At 46.0% G+C, this 21,708-nt stretch overlaps 1 protein-coding gene across 2 annotated transcripts; it reads left to right on the forward strand.

Annotated features, from left to right (window-relative positions):
* Nucleotides 1–2,596: 2,596 nt before the first annotated feature.
* LOC142663499 (uncharacterized) lies at nucleotides 2,597–20,612 on the forward strand. Of its 2 annotated transcripts, XM_075842206.1 has the most exons (7): nucleotides 2,597–2,643; nucleotides 13,564–13,668; nucleotides 17,278–17,460; nucleotides 17,545–17,788; nucleotides 17,861–17,958; nucleotides 18,037–18,142; nucleotides 18,767–20,612. In XM_075842206.1, the coding sequence occupies exons 2-7, from the start codon at nucleotides 13,591–13,593 to the stop codon at nucleotides 20,068–20,070; spliced, it is 2,013 nt and encodes a 670-aa protein (XP_075698321.1). In that variant the 5' UTR covers nucleotides 2,597–2,643; nucleotides 13,564–13,590; the 3' UTR covers nucleotides 20,071–20,612. The 2 variants fall into 2 exon arrangements, with proteins under 2 accessions (XP_075698321.1, XP_075698320.1); XM_075842205.1 differs by having other exon boundaries at nucleotides 17,545–17,958.
* Nucleotides 20,613–21,708: the final 1,096 nt, after the last annotated feature.

Consider the following 21,708-nt stretch of genomic DNA (forward strand, 5'->3'; position numbering starts at 1 on the left):
TTTTGTAACGTCACATTGTAATAAATGGTCATTATCCGTCTGCTGTATTTACATATTATTTACCTACAACGCTGAGGGCTCCGTATACTGTGTAACGGCCGCAGTAATCCAGCACAGCCGCTATACAGTATACGGAGACCTCTGCTGCCGACACTGACCCCTGCATAAGATCCGGTGCCCGGAGGCAGCCGGAACAGCTGATCGGGCCGGGTGTCTGACCCCCCACCAATCCTATCCCGGCCCATGCCTGGACAACCTCTTAAGAAAGCTTCAGTCCACATGTGTTGGACTACAGCAGCAGTGATTGTTATTGCCACAGTCCATGTGGGGGTTCTGTTTTTGTTGCTAGGTGTTCGGTCAGCTACTATGACAAATATGTATTTATTGACATGATTAATTGTGTATTATTATTCCGTGTACATTTTGTAACATTGTGTTTTTATGATGTTTTGTAAGCTCCACCCACTTGCCGTATCCTCCCCAATCATAGTGTGACAATAGCCTTACATTGGTCAAATGCTGCAGTCAGTCCTCGGTCTAGTGTGAACCCTGCAGTCAGTCCTCGGTCTAGTGTGAACGCTGCGGTCGGTCCTCGGTCTAGTGTGAGCGCTGCAGTCGGTCCTCGGTCTAGTGTGAGCGCTGCAGTCGGTCCTCGGTCTAGTGTGAACGCTGCAGTCGGTCCTCGGTCTAGTGTGAGCGCTGCAGTCGGTCCTCGGTCTAGTGTGAGCGCTGCAGTCGGTCCTCGGTCTAGTGTGAGCGCTGCAGTCGGTCCTCGGTCTAGTGTGAACCCTGCGGTCGGTCCTCGGTCTAGTGTGAACGCTGCGGTCGGTCCTCGGTCTAGTGTGAACGCTGCGGTCGGTCCTCGGTCTAGTGTGAACGCTGCGGTCGGTCCTCGGTCTAGTGTGAACCCTGCAGTCAGTCCTCGGTCTAGTGTGAACGCTGCGGTCGGTCCTCGGTCTAATGTGAACGCTGCGGTCGGTCCTCGGTCTAGTGTGAACGCTGCGGTCGGTCCTCGGTCTAGTGTGAACGCTGCGGTCGGTCCTCGGTCTAGTGTGAACGCTGCGGTCGGTCCTCGGTCTAGTGTGAACGCTGCGGTCGGTCCTCGGTCTAGTGTGAACCCTGCGGTCGGTCCTCGGTCTAGTGTGAACCCTGCGGTCGGTCCTCGGTCTAGTGTGAACGCTGCGGTCGGTCCTCGGTCTAGTGTGAGCGCTGCGGTCGGTCCTCGGTCTAGTGTGAACGCTGCGGTCGGTCCTCGGTCTAGTGTGAACGCTGCGGTCGGTCCTCGGTCTAGTGTGAACGCTGCGGTCGGTCCTCGGTCTAGTGTGAACGCTGCGGTCGGTCCTCGGTCTAGTGTGAACGCTGCGGTCGGTCCTCGGTCTAGTGTGAACGCTGCGGTCGGTCCTCGGTCTAGTGTGAGCGCTGCGGTCGGTCCTCGGTCTAGTGTGAACGCTGCGGTCGGTCCTCGGTCTAGTGTGAACGCTGCGGTCGGTCCTCGGTCATGTCTTTCCGGCTTTTTGTGTTTCACATGTAATAACGTTGATTTGTAACCCCCCCCGCATTGGACCTCATATATATAATCTGTGCAACTCTACTGGAATGTCCCGGAATGGGAGACTCACAAAAAAGGGAAGACCACGCAGACTTCCGAAGGAGCAGACAAACCTTCCCGGCCCCTCATCCTCTTTACGTATTCTTACCTCTCCTTGTCCCTATAGTCCCCGCATGGTCCCGGGAGTAGACGTTGTGTGTGCCGGCGTCTGACAGTGAAGAGTCCTGAGGGACAAGAGGTGAGTGTCATCAGTCTGGTCTGTATTTAGGGGGTCTGTATTCTTTAGGGGGTCTGGTCTGGAGGGTCTGTATTTAGGGGGTCTGAGTTTAGGGGGTTTGAGTTTAGGGATCCGGACTGGGGTCTATTTTTAGGGGGCTCTGGAAACTGTATTCATTTAAGGGTCCGGTCTGGGGTCTGATTTAATTTCTGGGCTCTGGTGTTGGTAAAGGGGTCAGTATTCATTTTGGGGTGTGATGAACGGGTCGTCTGTACTATTTGTGATTCAAATCGGATTAACACCGTAAAAATGGAGCCCAAAATACAATGGAGGAATTGTTTTTTTCTATTTCACCCCACAAAATAATTTTTTTCAGTACATTAAAAACTAAAACTACAGCAAAAAAAGAAGCGCTCAGAAAACGAAAAAACAGTTATGTCTCTGGGAAGGAGAGGATAAAGAAAAAATAAAAACTGGCCTGGTTCTAAAAGGGTTTACAAAAAAAACACTACAAGAAAATGGCCGTCGCCGTCATTCAGTACGTAGACGGGTGAGAAAACCGGTAGTGAAAAGTAAGACAATTGTAGAAGATTTAATTCTCACTATGGCCCATGGAGGGCGCTAATCACTGGAGTCTACATATAAACGCAGTATCCACACATAATTGACATTTTGCAATGCATGTTGGAAGTTGTGGTCCAAATTCAGGCAGCTAATCAGCAATGGAAGGAATAAATGACTACAACTCCCATGATACATCGTCAGAGCGTTACGGGCCATACTAACACGTGCTACGGGGAGGAGGAAGAGCAGCTAGTTATTGGATAATCACAATGAGGCTCGAAACGCACGGACAGGAAGTAGTGACATCAGGCAGGTGAGGAGGCGGCGATAGAGGGTGACATTGATGAGACTGCAGCTGCTAATGTCATTTATATATCCTGTCCATATATAGTGCAGGAGGAGCAGACTGTGGTGTCCTGCCTGGTATTATAATACAGGTGGAGCAGACTGTGGTGTCCTGCCTGGTATTATACAGGAGGAGCAGACTGTGGTGTCCTGTCCTTATATAATACAGGAGGAGCAGACTGTGGTGTCCTGTCCTTATATAATACAGGAGGAGCAGACTGTGGTGTCCTGCCTGGTATTATAATACAGGAGGAGCAGACTGTGGTGTCCTGTCCTTATATAATACAGGAGGAGCAGACTGTGGTGTCCTGTCCTTATATAATACAGGAGGAGCAGACTGTGGTGTCCTGCCTGGTATTATAATACAGGAGGAGCAGACTGTGGTGTCCTGTCCTTATATAATACAGGAGGAGCAGACTGTGGTGTCCTGTCCTTATATAATACAGGAGGAGCAGACTGTGGTGTCCTGCCTGGTATTACAATACAGGAGGAGTAGACTGTGGTGTCCTGCCTGGTATTATTATACAGGAGGAGCAGACTGTGGTGTCCTGTCCAGTATTATAATACAGGAGGAGCAGACTGTGGTGTCCTGCCTGGTATTATACAGGAGGAGCAGACTGTGGTGTCCTGCCTGGTATTATAATACAAGAGGAGCAGACTGTGGTGTCCTGCCTGGTATTATTATACAGGAGGAGCAGACTGTGGTGTCCTGTCCAGTATTATAATACAGGAGGAGCAGACTGTGGTGTCCTGTCCTTATATAATGCAGGAGGAGCAGACTGTGGTGTCCTGTCCTTATATAATGCAGGAGGAGCAGACTGTGGTGTCCTGTCCTTATATAATGCAGGAGGAGCAGACTGTGGTGTCCTGTCCAGTATTATAATACAGGAGGAGCAGACTGTGGTGTCCTGCCTGGTATTATACAGGAGGAGCAGACTGTGGTGTCCTGCCTGGTATTATAATACAAGAGGAGCAGACTGTGGTGTCCTGCCTGGTATTATTATACAGGAGGAGCAGACTGTGGTGTCCTGTCCAGTATTATAATACAGGAGGAGCAGACTGTGGTGTCCTGTCCTTATATAATGCAGGAGGAGCAGACTGTGGTGTCCTGTCCTTATATAATGCAGGAGGAGCAGACTGTGGTGTCCTGTCCTTATATAATGCAGGAGGAGCAGACTGTGGTGTCCTGTCCTTATATAATGCAGGAGGAGCAGACTGTGGTGTCCTGTCCTTATATAATGCAGGAGGAGCAGACTGTGGTGTCCTGTCCTTATATAATGCAGGAGGAGCAGACTGTGGTGTCCTGTCCTTATATAATGCAGGAGGAGCAGACTGTGGTGTCCTGTCCTTATATAATGCAGGAGGAGCAGACTGTGGTGTCCTGTCCTTATATAATGCAGGAGGAGCAGACTGTGGTGTCCTGTCCTTATATAATGCAGGAGGAGCAGACTGTGGTGTCCTGTCCTTATATAATGCAGGAGGAGCGGACTGTGGTGTCCTGCCTGGTATTATTATACAGGAGGAGCAGACTCTAGTGTCCTGTCTGGTATTATATTACAGGAGGAGCAGACTGTGGTGTCCTGTCTGTTATTATATTACAGGAGGAGCAGACTCTGGTGTCCTGTCTGGTATTATTATACAGGAGGAGCAGACTGTGGTGTCCTGTCTGTTATTATATTACAGGAGGAGCAGACTCTGGTGTCCTGTCTGGTATTATTATACAGGAGGAGCAGACTGTGGTGTCCTGCCTGGTATTATTATACAGGAGGAGCAGACTGTGGTGTCCTGTCTGGTATTATAATACAGGAGGAGTAGACTGTGGTGTCCTGCCTGGTATTATATTACAGGAGGAGCAGACTGTGGTGTCCTGCCTGGTATTATTATACAGGAGGAGCAGACTGTGGTGTCCTGTCTGGTATTATAATACAGGAGGAGTAGACTGTGGTGTCCTGCCTGGTATTATAATACAGGAGGAGTAGACTGTGGTGTCCTGTCTAGTATTATAATACAGGAGGAGCAGACTGTGGTGTCCTGTCTAGTATTATAATACAGGAGGAGCAGACTGTGGTGTCCTGTCTAGTATTATAATACAGGAGGAGCAGACTGTAGTGTCCTGCCTGTTATTATATTACAGGAGGAGCAGACTGTGGTGTCCTGCCTGGTATTATAATACAGGAGGAGTAGACTGTGGTGTCCTGCCTGGTATTATAATACAGGAGGAGCAGTCTGTGGTGTCCTGCCTGGTATTATAATACAGGAGGAGCAGACTGTGGTGTCCTGCCTCTTATTATAATACAGGAGGAGCAGACTGTGGTGTCCTGCCTGGTATTATAATACAGGAGGAGCAGACTGTGGTGTCCTGCCTGGTATTATAATGCAGGAGGAGCAGACTGTGGTGTCCTGTCCTTATATAATGCAGGAGGAGCAGACTGTGGTGTCCTGTCCCTTATATAATGCAGGAGGAGCAGACTGTGGTGTCCTGCCTGGTATTATAATGCAGGAGGAGCAGACTGTGGTGTCCTGCCTGGTATTATACAGGAGGAGCAGACTGTGGTGTCCTGTCCTTATATACTGCAGGAGGAGCAGACTGTGGTGTCCTGTCCTTATATAATACAGGAGGAGCAGACTGTGGTGTCCTGTCCTTATATACTGCAGGAGGAGCAGACTGTGGTGTCCTGTCCTTATATAATACAGGAGGAGCAGACTGTGGTGTCCTGTCCTTATATAATGCAGGAGGAGCAGACTGTGGTGTCCTGTCCTTATATAATACAGGAGGAGCAGACTGTGGTGTCTTGTCCTTATATAATGCAGGAGGAGCAGACTGTGGTGTCCTGTCCTTATATAATGCAGGAGGAGCGGACTGTGGTGTCCTGTCCTTATATAATGCAGGAGGAGCGGCCTGTGGTGTCCTGTCCTTATATAATGCAGGAGGAGCAGACTGTGGTGTCCTGTCCTTATATAATGCAGGAGGAGCAGACTGTGGTGTCCTGTCCTTATATAATGCAGGAGGAGCAGACTGTGGTGTCTTGTCCTTATATAATGCAGGAGGAGCAGACTGTGGTGTCCTGTCCTTATATAATGCAGGAGGAGCAGACTGTGGTGTCCTGTCCTTATATAATGCAGGAGGAGCAGACTGTGGTGTCCTGCCTGGTATTATAATACAGGAGGAGTAGACTCTGGTGTTCTGCCTGGTATTATAATACACGAGGAGCAGACTGTAGTGTCCTGCCTGGTATTATAATACAGGAGGAGTAGACTCTGGTGACCTGTCTGGTATTATAATACAGGAGGAGCAGACTGTGGTGTCCTGCCTGGTATTATAATACAGGAGGAGCAGACTCTGGTGCCCTGTCTGGTTATTATACTGGAGGAGCAGACTGTGGTGTCCTGTCTGGTTATTATAATACAGGAGGAGCAGACTGTGGTGTCCTGTCTGGTTATTATAATACAGGAGGAGCAGACTGTGGTGTCCTGCCTGGTATTATACAGGAGGAGCAGACTGTGGTGTCCTGTCTGGTATTATAATACAGGAGGAGCAGACTGTGGTGTCCTGCCTGGTATTATAATACAGGAGGAGTAGACTGTGGTGTCCTGCCTGGTATTATAATACAGGAGGAGCAGACTGTGGTGTCCTGCCTGGTATTATAATACAGGAGGAGCAGACTGTGGTGTCCTGCCTGGTATAATACAGGAGGAGCAGACTGTGGTGTCCTGCCTGGTATTATAATACAGGAGGAGCAGACTGTGGTGTCCTGCCTGGTATTATTATACAGGAGGAGTAGACTGTGGTGTCCTGTGTGGTATTATAATACAGGAGGAGCAGACTGTGGTGTCCTGTCTGGTTATTATAATACAGGAGGAGCAGACTGTGGTGTCCTGCCTGGTATTATTATACAGGAGGAGCAGACTGTGGTGTCCTGTCTAGTATTATAATACAGGAGGAGTAGACTCTGGTGTCCTGCCTGGTATTATTATACAGGAGGAGTAGACTCTGGTGTCCTGCCTGGTATTATAATACAGGAGGAGCAGACTCTGGTGTCCTGTCTAGTATTATAATACAGGAGGAGCAGACTGTGGTGTCCTGCCTGGTATTATTATACAGGAGGAGCAGACTGTGGTGTCCTGCCTGGTATTATTATACAGGAGGAGCAGACTGTGGTGTCCTGCCTGGTATTATAATACAGGAGGAGTAGACTGTGGTGTCCTGTCTAGTATTATAATACAGGAGGAGCAGACTGTGGTGTCCTGTCTGGTATTATTATACAGGAGGAGCAGACTGTGGTGTCCTGCCTGGTATTATAATACAGGAGGAGTAGACTGTGGTGTCCTGTCTAGTATTATAATACAGGAGGAGCAGACTGTGGTGTCCTGTCTGGTTATTATAATACAGGAGGAGCAGACTGTGGTGTCCTGCCTGGTAGTATTATACAGGAGGAGTAGACTGTGGTGTCCTGCCTGGTATTATTATACAGGAGGAGCAGACTGTGGTGTCCTGCCTGGTATTATAATACAGGAGGAGCAGACTGTGGTGTCCTGCCTGGTATTATACAGGAGGAGCAGACTCTGGTGTCCTGTCTAGTATTATAATACAGGAGGAGCAGACTCTGGTGTCCTGTCTAGTATTATAATACAGGAGGAGCAGACTCTGGTGTCCTGTCTGGTATTATATTACAGGTGGAGCAGACTGTGGTGTCCTGTCTGGTATTATAATACAGGTGGAGCAGACTGTGGTGTCCTGTCTGGTATTATAATACAGGAGGAGCAGACTCTGGTGTCCTGTCTGGTATTATAATACAGGAGGAGCAGACTGTGGTGTCCTGTCTGGTGGTTATAATACAGGAGGAGCAGACTGTGGTGTCCTGTCTGGTTATTATAATGCAGGAGGAGCAGACTGTGGTGTCCTGCCTGGTTATTATACTGGAGGAGTAGACTGTGGTATCCTGTCCTTATATAATGCAGGAGGAGCAGACTGTGGTGTCCTGTCTAGTATTATAATACAGGAGGAGCAGACTGTGGTGTCCTGCCTGGTTATTATAATACAGGAGGAGCAGACTGTGGTGTCCTGCCTGGTATTATAATGCAGGAGGAGCAGACTGTGGTGTCCTGTCCTTATATAATGCAGGAGGAGCAGACTGTGGTGTCGTGTCCTGTCCTTATATAATGCAGGAGGAGCAGACTGTGGTGTCCTCTCCTTATATAATGCAGGAGGAGCAGACTGTGGTGTCCTGCCTGGTATTATAATACAGGAGGAGCAGACTGTGGTGTCCTGTCTGGTTATTATACTGGAGGAGCAGACTGTGGTGTCCTGCCTGGTATTATTATACAGGAGGAGCAGACTGTGGTGTCCTGTCTGGTATTATAATACAGGAGGAGCAGACTGTGGTGTCCTGTCTGGTGGTTATAATACAGGAGGAGCAGACTGTGGTGTCCTGTCTAGTATTATAATACAGGAGGAGCAGACTGTGGTGTCCTGCCTGGTTATTATAATACAGGAGGAGCAGACTGTGGTGTCCTGCCTGGTATTATAATGCAGGAGGAGCAGACTGTGGTGTCCTGTCCTTATATAATGCAGGAGGAGCAGACTGTGGTGTCGTGTCCTGTCCTTATATAATGCAGGAGGAGCAGACTGTGGTGTCCTCTCCTTATATAATGCAGGAGGAGCAGACTGTGGTGTCCTGTCTGGTATTATAATACAGGAGGAGCAGACTGTGGTGTCCTGTCTGGTTATTATACTGGAGGAGCAGACTGTGGTGTCCTGCCTGGTATTATTATACAGGAGGAGCAGACTGTGGTGTCCTGTCTGGTATTATAATACAGGAGGAGCAGACTGTGGTGTCCTGTCTGGTGGTTATAATACAGGAGGAGCAGACTGTGGTGTCCTGTCCTTATATAATACAGGAGGAGCAGACTGTGGTGTCCTGTCCTTATATAATACAGGAGGAGCAGACTGTGGTGTTCTGTCCTTATATAATACAGGAGGAGCAGACTGTGGTGTCCTGTCCTTATATAATACAGGAGGAGCAGACTGTGGTGTTCTGTCCTTATATAATACAGGAGGAGCAGACTGTGGTGTCCTGTCCTTATATAATACAGGAGGAGCAGACTGTGGTGTCCTGTCTGGTTATTATACTGGAGGAGCAGACTTTGGTGTCCTCTCCTTATATAATGCAGGAGGAGCAGACTGTGGTGTCCTGCCTGGTATTATAATACAGGAGGAGCAGACTGTGGTGTCCTGTCTGGTTATTATACTGGAGGAGCAGACTGTGGTGTCCTGCCTGGTATTATTATACAGGAGGAGCAGACTGTGGTGTCCTGTCTGGTATTATAATACAGGAGGAGCAGACTGTGGTGTCCTGTCTGGTGGTTATAATACAGGAGGAGCAGACTGTGGTGTCCTGTCTAGTATTATAATACAGGAGGAGCAGACTGTGGTGTCCTGCCTGGTTATTATAATACAGGAGGAGCAGACTGTGGTGTCCTGCCTGGTATTATAATGCAGGAGGAGCAGACTGTGGTGTCCTGTCCTTATATAATGCAGGAGGAGCAGACTGTGGTGTCGTGTCCTGTCCTTATATAATGCAGGAGGAGCAGACTGTGGTGTCCTCTCCTTATATAATGCAGGAGGAGCAGACTGTGGTGTCCTGTCCTTATATAATACAGGAGGAGCAGACTGTGGTGTCCTGCCTGGTATTATAATACAGGAGGAGCAGACTGTGGTGTCCTGTCTGGTTATTATACTGGAGGAGCAGACTGTGGTGTCCTGCCTGGTATTATTATACAGGAGGAGCAGACTGTGGTGTCCTGTCTGGTATTATAATACAGGAGGAGCAGACTGTGGTGTCCTGTCTGGTGGTTATAATACAGGAGGAGCAGACTGTGGTGTCCTGTCCTTATATAATACAGGAGGAGCAGACTGTGGTGTCCTGTCCTTATATAATACAGGAGGAGCAGACTGTGGTGTCCTGTCCTTATATAATACAGGAGGAGCAGACTGTGGTGTCCTGTCCTTATATAATACAGGAGGAGCAGACTGTGGTGTTCTGTCCTTATATAATACAGGAGGAGCAGACTGTGGTGTCCTGTCCTTATATAATACAGGAGGAGCAGACTGTGGTGTTCTGTCCTTATATAATACAGGAGGAGCAGACTGTGGTGTCCTGTCTGGTTATTATACTGGAGGAGCAGACTTTGGTGTCCTGTCTGTATCGTTCTGTTTTCGGGGACATATAACTCATTGTAACTTTTATAAACGCAACTTGTGGGAGAAAAGGAAAGAAACGGCCCTTCCCCCATTTTGTTTTTATGTTGTTTTTTTTCACGCCGTTCATTGTTTGGTATATAAATAATTTATGATCTTTGGCGCGTCGTCCCGGATGCGGCGGAATCACCAAATATCTGGACGTTTGTTTCCGTATTTACTACTTTTGCGCAATAAAAGCGTTTTTCATCATCGCGTTCCCCCAAGTTTTTGTGTCTTTCCGTTGATGCAGATTTTTGCGGGACGACTTACATCTTTTGGCGCACGCACGTTCATTAACTTTTATTCCTTTTTAACTGGGGCTAATGGAAAAAAATATCAAATCCGCCATTGTGTTATGTTTATACTTTACGTTGTTCGCGCTGCGGCACAAATAACACTTTACATTTATTATACGGATCCTGTTAAATGCGGCGATACCGAATACGTGTTTTTGTTTTTTTTTTACAGCCTCCCTATAGCTTCTTAAAGAGGCAGTCACCATATTATAAGTGCACTATCTCCTACATAATGTGATCGGCACTGTAATGTAGATAACAGTGGTCCTAGTAATAAAGAGGCTGTCACCACATTATAAGTGTCCTGTCTCCTACATAATGTGATCGGCGCTGTAATGTAGATAACAGTGGTCCTAGTAATAAAGAGGCTGTCACCAGATTATAAGTGGCCTATATTGTACATGATGTGATCAGCGCTGTAATGTAGATAACAGTGGTCCTAGTAATAAAGAGGCTGTCACCAGATTATAAGTGCACTATCTCCTACATAATGTGATCTGCACTGTAATGTAGATAACAGTGGTCCTAGTAATAAAGAGGCTGTCACCAGATTATAAGTGTCTTGTCTCCTACATAATGTGATCAGCGCTGTAATGTAGATAACAGTGGTCCTAGTAATAAAGAGGCTGTCACCAGATTATAAGTGGCCTATATTGTACATGATGTGATCAGCGCTGTAATATAGATAACAGTGGTCCTAGTAATAAAGAGGCTGTCACCAGATTATAAGTGGCCTATATTGTACATGATGTGATCAGCGCTGTAATGTAGATAACAGTGGTCCTAGTAATAAAGAGGCTGTCACCACATTATAAGTGCCCTGTCTCCTACATAATGTGATCAGCGCTGTAATGTAGATAACAGTGGTCCTAGTAATAAAGAGGCTGTCACCAGATTATAAGTGTCCTATCTTGTACATAATGTGATCGGCGCTGTAATGTAGATATCAGTGGTCCTAGTAATAAAGAGGCTGTCACCACATTATAAGTGGCCTATATTGTACATGATGTGATCAGCGCTGTAATGTAGATAACAGTGGTCCTAGTAATAAAGAGGCTGTCACCACATCATAAGTGCCCTGTCTCCTACATAATGTGATCGGCGCTGTAATGTAGAGAACAGTGGTCCTAGTAATAAAGAGGCTGTCACCAGATTATAAGTGGCCTATATTGTACATGATGTGATCAGCGCTGTAATGTAGATAACAGTGGTCCTAGTAATAAAGAGGCTGTCACCACATTATAAGTGCCCTATCTCCTACATAATGTGATCGGCACTGTAATATAGATAACAGTGGTCCTAGTAATAAAGAGGCTCTGTCACCACATTATAAGTGCCCTGTCTCCTACATAATGTGATCGGCGCTGTAATGTAGAGAACAGTGGTCCTAGTAATAAAGAGGCTGTCACCAGATTATAAGTGCCCTATATTGTACATGATGTGATCGGTGCTGTAATGTAGAGAACAGTGGTCCTAGTAATAAAGAGGCTGTCACCACATTATAAGTGGCCTATCTCCTACATAATGTGATCTTATGGCGTTTCCTCGTTCTTCTCCGGCGTTTCCTCGTTCTTCTCCGGCGTTTCCTCTTTCATCTCCGGCGTTTCCTCGTTCTTCTCCGGCGTTTCCTCGTTCTTCTCCGGCGTTTCCTCGTTCATCTCCGGCGTTTCCTCGTTTTTCTCCGGCGTTTCCTCGTTCATCTCCGGCGTTTCCTCGTTCATCTCCGGCGTTTCCTCGTTCTTCTCCGGCGTTTCCTCGTTCTTCTCCGGCGTTTCCTCGTTCATCTCCGGCGTTTCCTCGTTCATCTCCGGCGTTTCCTCGTTCTTCTCCGGCGTTTCCTCGTTCATCTCCGGCGTTTCCTCGTTCTTCTCCGGCGTTTCCTCGTTCTTCTCCGGCGTTTCCTCGTTCTTCTCCGGCGTTTCCTCGTTCATCTCCGGCGTTTCCTCGTTCATCTCCGGCGTTTCCTCGTTCTTCTCCGGCGTTTCCTCGCTTATCTCCGGCTTTTCCTCGTTCATCTCCGGCGTTTCCTCGTTCATCTCCGGCGTTTCCTCGTTCTTCTCCGGCGTTTCCTCGTTCTTCTCCGGCGTTTCCTCGTTCTTCTCCGGCGTTTCCTCGTTCTTCTCCGGCGTTTCCTCGTTCTTCTCCGGCGTTTCCTCGTTCTTCTCCGGCGTTTCCTCGTTCTTCTCCGGCGTTTCCTCGTTCATCTCCGGCGTTTCCTCGTTCTTCTCCGGCGTTTCCTCGCTCATCTCCGGCTTTTCCTCGTTCATCTCCGGCGTTTCCTCGTTCATCTCCGGCGTTTCCTCGTTCTTCTCCGGCGTTTCCTCGTTCTTCTCCGGCGTTTCCTCGTTCTTCTCCGGCGTTTCCTCGTTCTTCTCCGGCGTTTCCTCGTTCTTCTCCGGCGTTTCCTCGTTCTTCTCCGGCGTTTCCTCGTTTATCTCCGGCGTTTCCTCGTTCATCTGCTGATCGCTCCCCTGATTACACAGGTAAATTATCGGCAATGAGTGTTCTAGGAAGTAATGATCTGCCCGATAATCGTCCTGTGTGGAAGGGCCTGAAGCGTGTATGTCCGGATCTTTCCACCGATATCTGTAGGAAAAAAATGTATGTGAATGGGGCCTTATGTTTGATACAAAAATCTGAAAATCGAGATTCAAATTGAAAATCGTCCATAGTGTTAAAAAAAACATACATTCTGTTTTTTGGCAAAATCCCCCAGCCCCGATTCTACGCGTTTCGCCTCATAACTTGATATTTAATGTACTTTTTTTTAAAATAATTTTTGTTCTTATTCAGTAAACTTTTCATTTTTCGACCCACTAGAGGACCTACATATCAGATCTTTTGTTAGGTCCCCGTCTGCCATGACAAACCATCGGCACCCTGCGATCACGATGGGGGGACAGAGGGGGCCCCCTCACAGGTGTCACAGCTGCTACTGACTGCGGTATCTAAGGGGTCAAACTACAGGAACCGGAGATATGTCCAATCCCGACCACTGGAGCGCGACGTCGGCTGTAAATAAAGGTGGAGCAGACTGTGGTGCCCGGTAGTGCCGGATTGGTCTAGTACTGGAGGAGCAGAGTCCTGTGGCCTTTTTTTTTTTTTTTTTTTTTTTTTATAATCAAACTCTATTGACCTTTCTGTAATATTACACAAGGAGCAGACTTTAGTGCTCTTTTTATGCTTGGTATGGTAAAACTCTAGTGTCCGTCTGTGCTGTCATCTTGTGTCCGGGTGCCTCATGTTTGTAAGGTCTCCGGTATAAGAATTGCGCTGTTTTATACAAATGTTTCCTGGAAGCAAACCGCTGATGTAACGTTTATCCCCAACCAATTATCTCATTTATTACTAGTCCACGAAACCGATCAAATGACTGAGAATGGACGAGGAGAAACATCACATGACCAAGAAGATACTGAACCTCACCCTGGAGATCCTGTACCTGCTGACCGCAGAGGTGAGGATTCTGGGAAATATGTCACATGACATCACACTTCTCTATTAATAACACAGGACATGACTGGAGAGCGGAGGATTCTGGGAATATGTCACATGACCTCACTCTTCTCTATTAATAACACAGGGACATGACCGGAGAGGTGAGGATTCTGGGAAATATGTCACATGACATCACTCTTCTCTATTAATAACACAGGACATGACCGGAGAGGGGAGGATTCTGGGAATGATGTCACATGACATCACTCTTCTCTATTAATAACACAGGACATGACCGGAGAGGGGAGGATTCTGGGAAATATGTCACATGACATCACTCTTCTCTATTAATAACACAGGGACATGACTGGAGAGGTGAGGATTCTGGGAAATATGTCACATGACATCACTCTTCTCTATTAATAACACAGGACATGACTGGAGAGGAGAGGATTCTGGGAAATATGTCACATGACATCACTCTTCTCTATTAATAACACAGGACATGACTGGAGAGGTGAGGATTCTGGGAAATATGTCACATGACATCACTCTTTATTAATAACACAGGACATGACCGGAGAGGGGAGGATTCGGGGAAATATGTCACATGACATCACTCTACTCTATTAATAACAGGGACATGACTGGAGAGGAGAGGATTCTGGGAAATATGTCACATGACATCACTCTTCTCTATTAATAACACAGGACATGACTGGAGAGGAGAGGATTCTGGGAAATATGTCACATGACATCACTCTTCTCTATTAATAACACAGGACATGACTGGAGAGGAGAGGATTCTGGGAAATATGTCACATGACGTCACTCTTCTCTATTAATAACACAGGGACATGACCGGAGAGGAGAGGATTCTGGGGAATATGTCACATGACATCACTCTTCTCTATTAATAACACAGGGACATGACTGGACAAGTGAGGATTCTGGGAAATACGTCACATGACATCACTCTTCTCTATTAATAACACAGGACATGACTGGAGAGGAGAGGATTCTGGGGAATATGTCACATGACATCACTCTTCTCTATTAATAACACAGGGACATGACTGGAGAGGGGAGGATTCTGGGAAATATGTCACATGACATCACTCTACTCTATTAATAACACAGGGACATGACCGGAGAGGGGAGGATTCTGGGAATGATGTCACATGACATCACTCTTCTCTATTAATAACACAGGGACATGACTGGAGAGGAGAGGATTCTGGGAATGATGTCACATGACATCACTCTTCTCTATTACTAACACAGGGACATGACCGGAGAGGTGAGGATTCTGGGAAATATGTCACATGACATCACTCCTCTCTATTAATAACACAGTGACATGACTGGAGAGGGGAGGATTCTGGGAAATATGTCACATGACATCACTCTTCTCTATTAATAACACAGGACATGACCGGAGAGGAGAGGATTCTGGGAAATATGTCACATGACATCACTCTTCTCTATTAATAACACAGGACATGACCGGAGAGGGGAGGATTCTGGGAAATATGTCACATGACATCACTCTTCTCTATTAATAACACAGGACATGACTGGAGAGGGGAGGATTCTGGGAAATATGTCACATGACATCACTCTTCTCTATTACTAACACAGGGACATGACCGGAGAGGTGAGGATTCTGGGAATGATGTCACATGACCACTCTTCACTATTAATAACACAGGGACATGACCGGAGAGGAGAGGATTCTGGGAAATCTGTCACATGACATCACTCTTCTCTATTAATAACACAGGGACATGAGAGGAGAGGATTCTGGGAAATATGTCACATGACATCACTCTTCTGTATTAATAACACAGGGACATGACTGGAGAGGAGAGGATTCTGGGAAATATGTCACATGACATCACTCTTCTCTATTAATAACACAGGACATGACTGGAGAGGAGAGGATTCTGGGAATATGTCACATGACATCACTCTTCTCTATTAATAACACAGGGACAGGACCGGAGAGGGGAGGATTCTGGGAAATATGTCACATGACATCACTCTTCTCTATTAATAACACAGGACATGACCGGAGAGGAGAGGATTCTGGGAATGATGTCACATGACATCACTCTTCTCTATTAATAACACAGGACATGACCGGAGAGGAGAGGATTCTGGGAAATATGTCACATGACATCACTCTTCCCTATTAATAACACAGGACATGACCGGAGAGGAGAGGATTCTGGGAAATATGTCACATGACATCACTCTTCTCTATTAATAACACAGGGACATGACCGGAGAGGGGAGGATTCTGGGAATGATGTCACATGACATCACTCTTCTCTATTAATAACACAGGACATGACTGGAGAGGGGAGGATTCTGGGAAATATGTCACATGACGTCACTCTTCTCTATTAATAACACAGGGACATGAGAGGAGAGGATTCTGGGGAATATGTCACATGACATCACTCTTCTCTATTAATAACACAGGGACATGACTGGACAAGTGAGGATTCTGGGAAATACGTCACATGACATCACTCTTCTCTATTAATAACAGAGGACATGACTGGAGAGGAGAGGATTCTGGGGAATATGTCACATGACATCACTCTTCTCTATTAATAACACAGGGACATGACTGGAGAGGAGAGGATTCTGGGAATGATGTCACATGACATCACTCTTCTCTATTAATAACACAGGGACATGACTGGAGAGGAGAGGATTCTGGGAATGATGTCACATGACATCACTCTTCTCTATTAATAACACAGGACATGACCGGAGAGGATTCTGGGAATGATGTCACATGACATCACTCTTCTCTATTAATAACACCGGACATGACCGGAGAGGGGAGGATTCTGGGAAATACGTCACATGACATCACTCTTCTCTATTAATAACACAGGGACATGACCGGAGAGGGGAGGATTCTGGGAATGATGTCACATGACATCACTCTTCTCTATTAATAACACAGGGACATGACCGGAGAGGTGAGGATTCTGGGAATGATGTCACATGACATCACTCTTCTCTATTAATAACACAGGACATGACTGGAGAGGAGAGGATTCTTGGAATTATGTCACATGACATCACTCTTCTCTATTAATAACACAGGGACATGACCGGAGAGGTGAGGATTCTGGGAAATATGTCACGACATCACTCTACTCTATTAATAACACAGGGACATGACTGGAGAGGGGAGGATTCTGGGAATGATGTCACATGACATCACTCTTCTCTATTAATAACACAGGGACATGACCGGAGAGGTGAGGATTCTGGGAAATATGTCACATGACATCACTCTTCTCTATTAATAACACAGGACATGACCGGAGAGGTGAAGATTCTGGGAAATATGTCACATGACATCACTATTCTCTATTAATAACACAGGACATGACCGGAGAGGGGAGGATTCTGGGAAATACGTCACATGACATCACTCTTCTCTATTAATAACACAGGGACATGACCGGAGAGGTGAGGATTCTGGGAAATATGTCACATGAGATCACTCTTCTCTATTAATAACACAGGGACATGACCGGAGAGGTGAGGATTCTGGGAATTTACGTATAATGATATTACTAGGGTCTTTCTCCATACACAGGATTACACAGTAGTGACATCTGGTGACCGTGTGACCCCCGGCAGCCGTCCCCATGAGTCCGGAGGACGGAGCGAGACCCAGACCCCCATCACGGAGCCTCCACTTCACTCACTGATCCATGAGAGGAACAACGAGAAGATCCTGGACCTCACCCACAAGATCATCGAGCTGCTGACTGGAGAGGTGACACTGCTGGGAATGCTGGGACATTATATAATAACACAAGGTATAATGTGTCTGGGTGATGACTGTATCATTGTGTGTCAGGTTCCTATAAGATGTCAGGATGTCGCCGTCTATTTCTCCATGGAGGAGTGGGAGTATATAGAAGACCACAAGGATCTGTACAAGGAGGTCACGATGGAGGACCACCGGGACCGCACACCACCGTGTAAGAGGGATTTGTACAAGGAGGCCATGATGGAGGACCACCGGGACCGCACACCTCCGGGTAAGGGGGATCTGTACAAGGAGGCCATGATGGAGGACCACCAGAACCGCACATCACCGGGTAAGAGGAGACTTTCATTGATGGTGAGGAAGAGAAGTTTGGAGGGTCAGTCACTGCGTGTGTTTCTTATAGGTGGATCCAGTAGTAGAAGTCCACCAGAGAATTGTCCCCGTCCTCCATATTCCCAGAATTATCCAGAGGAAGATCATGGTGAGCTTCAGGATGATCAGGTAGCTTGAACTTTAGATCTCATGAAATTTCTGAATCCGGTAATTACAGGAAATTAACGTATGTTTTTTTTTTTTCAGGATGAAGATCTGATTCATATTAAAGTTGAGGTTACAGAGGAAGATGAGATTGATATGATGGCTGATGAATTTAAAGAGGAGGAAGTCAATGTAGATAGCAGCCCAGGTGAGTAAACATCTCGCCACTACAACATTTGGCATTCGCTTCCATTGAATGACCAGCTTCATGCGGTGTGGGTCTACGTTGGTTTATCGGGAGAAGGCATCTACCAGACCTTGGGTTGGCATTGTTCATAATCCCTCTGGTCCAGTTTGTTTATAGTTCCTCTCTATTCTGGAATATTAAAAGACATAGACATGAACTTGGAATGTGTGAGGAAACCAGAGAACCTGGAGGAAACTCACTCAAACATTGCGATAACCTATAAACTCTATACTGTGGATCCGTTTGGAACCCAGCACCTTCGTGCTACAAGCCAACAGGGCCAAACCCGCTCATTAATGACACACGGGTTACCTACAAAACACGATGGTGACCCACAGTGGACGTCTGCCAAGCTTGATTTGCAGGACTTGGCCTGATTGATCTTGAGGCCACCTAGATTTGCAGGACCGGGTCTCCCGGAGGTTGGGGAGAGACGTTCTTGGGTGTGAGGGTTCGTGGCTTTAGGGGTAGCATTATCTTCAAGGTCTTATTAGCTTCAGGGGTCGGTTATATTTATTCTGCTCTACATCAGATTCCCGGAAGTGATTTAGCAATTTATTTTCTTTGTTGTTTTTGATCCAATAGGTTTACCGTGCGCTACAGATACCTCAAATGAACATCTGATTTTACCTTCAAATTGTAAAAGAACAGTTAACGATTTTACACAAGATTATTTTAGTCCAGATGTATCCTCAATCCTTCCCAATAACGATCTACTATTTAATCCCTCATATGATGAAGAACATTCCCTGGATACGAGTGCAGATCACAGGGATGGGAAATTATACCCTTGTTCCGATTGTGGAAAGTACTTCAAAAATAGAGCAAATCTTCTTCGACATCTGAGAATTCACACGGGGGAGAAGCCATTTCCATGTTCTGAATGTGGGAAATGTTTTACCCAGAAAAGTGGTTTTATTCAACATATGAGAATTCACACGGGGGAGAAGCCATTTTCGTGTCCTGAATGTGGGAAACGCTTTAGGCTGAAGTCGACTCTTGCTCAACATCAGAAAATTCACACGGGGGAAAAGCCGTTTTCATGTTTAGAGTGTGAAAAATGGTTTGCCAGAAAATCTGAACTTTTTAGACACGAGAAAACTTATCATACAGGCAGTAAGCTGTTTCTTTGCAGCAAGTGCGGGGAAAGTTTCGCAAAGAAATCAGATTTTATTCAACATCAAAGTATTCATACAGGAGAGAAGTGTTATTCATGTTCTGAGTGTGACAAATGCTTTACAAGAAGGTCTAACCTCGTGAAACATCAGAGAGTTCATACGGGTGAGAAGCCATTTTTGTGTTCCGAGTGCGGGAAAAGTTTTGCAAAAAAGTGTAAACTTGATAAACACCTAAAAATTCATGCTGGGGAGAAACCATTCTCATGTCCTGAATGCGGGAAATGCTTCATGTTAAAGTTTAACCTGGTTACACATCAGAAAATTCACACCGGGGAGAAGCCATTTTCCTGTCCGGAGTGTGGGAAAAGTTTCTCACGTAAAGCTAACCTTGTTGAACATCAGAGAATCCACATGGGGGTGAAGAGGTTTTCTTGCTCCGTGTGTGGAAAACGGTTTTCCCACAAAACAGCTGTTGTCCAACACGAGAGAAGTCATGTAGGAGAAAAACCATTTTCTTGCTCCGAGTGTGGGAAATGTTTTACGCGGAAAGCCAGTCTGGTTGAACATTGCAGTATTCACACGGGGGAGAAGCCGTTTTCATGCTCCATGTGTGGAAAACGGTTTTCACACAAATCGGTCCTGGTTCAGCACGAGCGATCTCACATGGGGGAGAAGCCGTTCTCATGTCCTCAGTGTGAGAAGTGTTACACACGGAAGGCTTACCTTGTAGATCATCAGAAAGTGTGCAAGCTTGAGAAGCCGTCCATGTGAGAAGTCCTCTTCTGTATGTAGATGGTTTCCAAAAACAACAATACATCAAAGAACTCTCACAGGCGAGAGGGATGATATTGATGAACCTCTCGAAAGCCGAGACGTGACTTTCTGTGTTCCGACTCTTGTCTTGTTGAACATCACGTATGTCACATGGAAGGGGAACCGCTTTAATATTATGAGGGTGGAGAATGTTCTACATAGATATCCAACCTTGTTTGGCTTTGAAAGCAGAAGGTGTACTAGAAAAACCCACTAATCCTTTATTGTTTTATCGGTATGTATCCATCCCCCGTCTTCTGTCCCCACTTTAAATGGACACACGGCGTGGGATTTCTTTTATTATATTGATCTCCGTCTTACTACGTTTATTTTTTGGATTTTTATTTTTTTTTAACATTTTGTCTTTTTCGAAACTCTGGAACTGATCGGTATTTTAAAAATACTCCATATCGATTTTACACAATGTAAAGATTTTTTTTTTAGGGTAATCATGTCATGATGACGTCATTGACTTTAATAAATAGTAAATATACCAATGACCTTGTTTACTAATCAGTTTCTCGTTGCTTATATAGTGGCAGCCTTTTCTGTACACAGTGACAAATTTTTAGAAGGTGTTTAAGGAGACCAGAGAACCTGGAGCCAACCCTGCAAGCATGAGGAGAACATGGACTCCAGCAACAGCCCCGGAGATGGGGAACAGTTGTGATTAATGGGTGTAGGTGGTAGTTCCTCTATAAAAAAAGGTCTGGGAAGAGACGGACCAATTTTTTTATGCCATCCAAAGGATAGAAAAAAAGAAGGTCTCGCAGTTTTTCCGTGGGCAATGCATTAGTGTCTGCCTCATACCTCAAAATATTCTTGTCCAAGTCCCAATGACACCAGTTCCAGTGTCGTTTCCTTCTTACCTATGTGAACGGAGACTTTTTTTTTAGGGGCCTGAGAAGTTTAGCCCAGTAGTTTGTTGTTCTATGCCGGGTTTTCTAACCATTTAGTAGCCCACCTATGAGCCTCAGTGGTTTACATCCATATCCCCTGGTGTTTTTGTTTCCCGAAAGCAAAGTGGTTGTCCAGGCCCATGGAGACGATGGCCAATTTTCAGGACAGGCCCTCAATATCTGATCTGTTGGGATCCGACTCCCCCACCAATCAGCTGCTTCACAGGGGCTGCAGCTTTTATACGATCAGATATCGATGGCCCATTCTGAGGATAGGCCATCAATTTTTTGGGACTGGACAACCACTTTACGTTAATACTTTCCTTTTCATTCTGTTTTTATTGCTTTGTTGCATAATACAGCACAGCGTAAAAAAGAGGTGCTATAAAAGTTCCAGAATAAAGTTATGGTAGATGTGGGCATAATAGACCGGGATCAGAGGACCACTAAAAAGATTGGTGGAAGAGACAATACTCAGCAAGGCAAGTATAAAAAGTCACAGTCCTCGAGACCCAGGGACCACTGGTCAAAAGAGGATATAAACCATACATTTCATTCCGATAGTAATAAAAAGACACTTCCCATGATGGCAATTACCATATAATAGATCAAAAAGATGCCCTAGTGCCACTCTACCTAATAGGGGTGACCCCGACCCCCAACCCGTTGCTGGAAGCCCCTATAGTAATTAACGTTA

The sequence above is a fragment of the Rhinoderma darwinii genome, chromosome 11, assembly GCF_050947455.1.
Source record: "Rhinoderma darwinii isolate aRhiDar2 chromosome 11, aRhiDar2.hap1, whole genome shotgun sequence".
In the NCBI taxonomy this organism is placed as follows: Eukaryota; Metazoa; Chordata; class Amphibia; order Anura; family Rhinodermatidae; genus Rhinoderma; species Rhinoderma darwinii.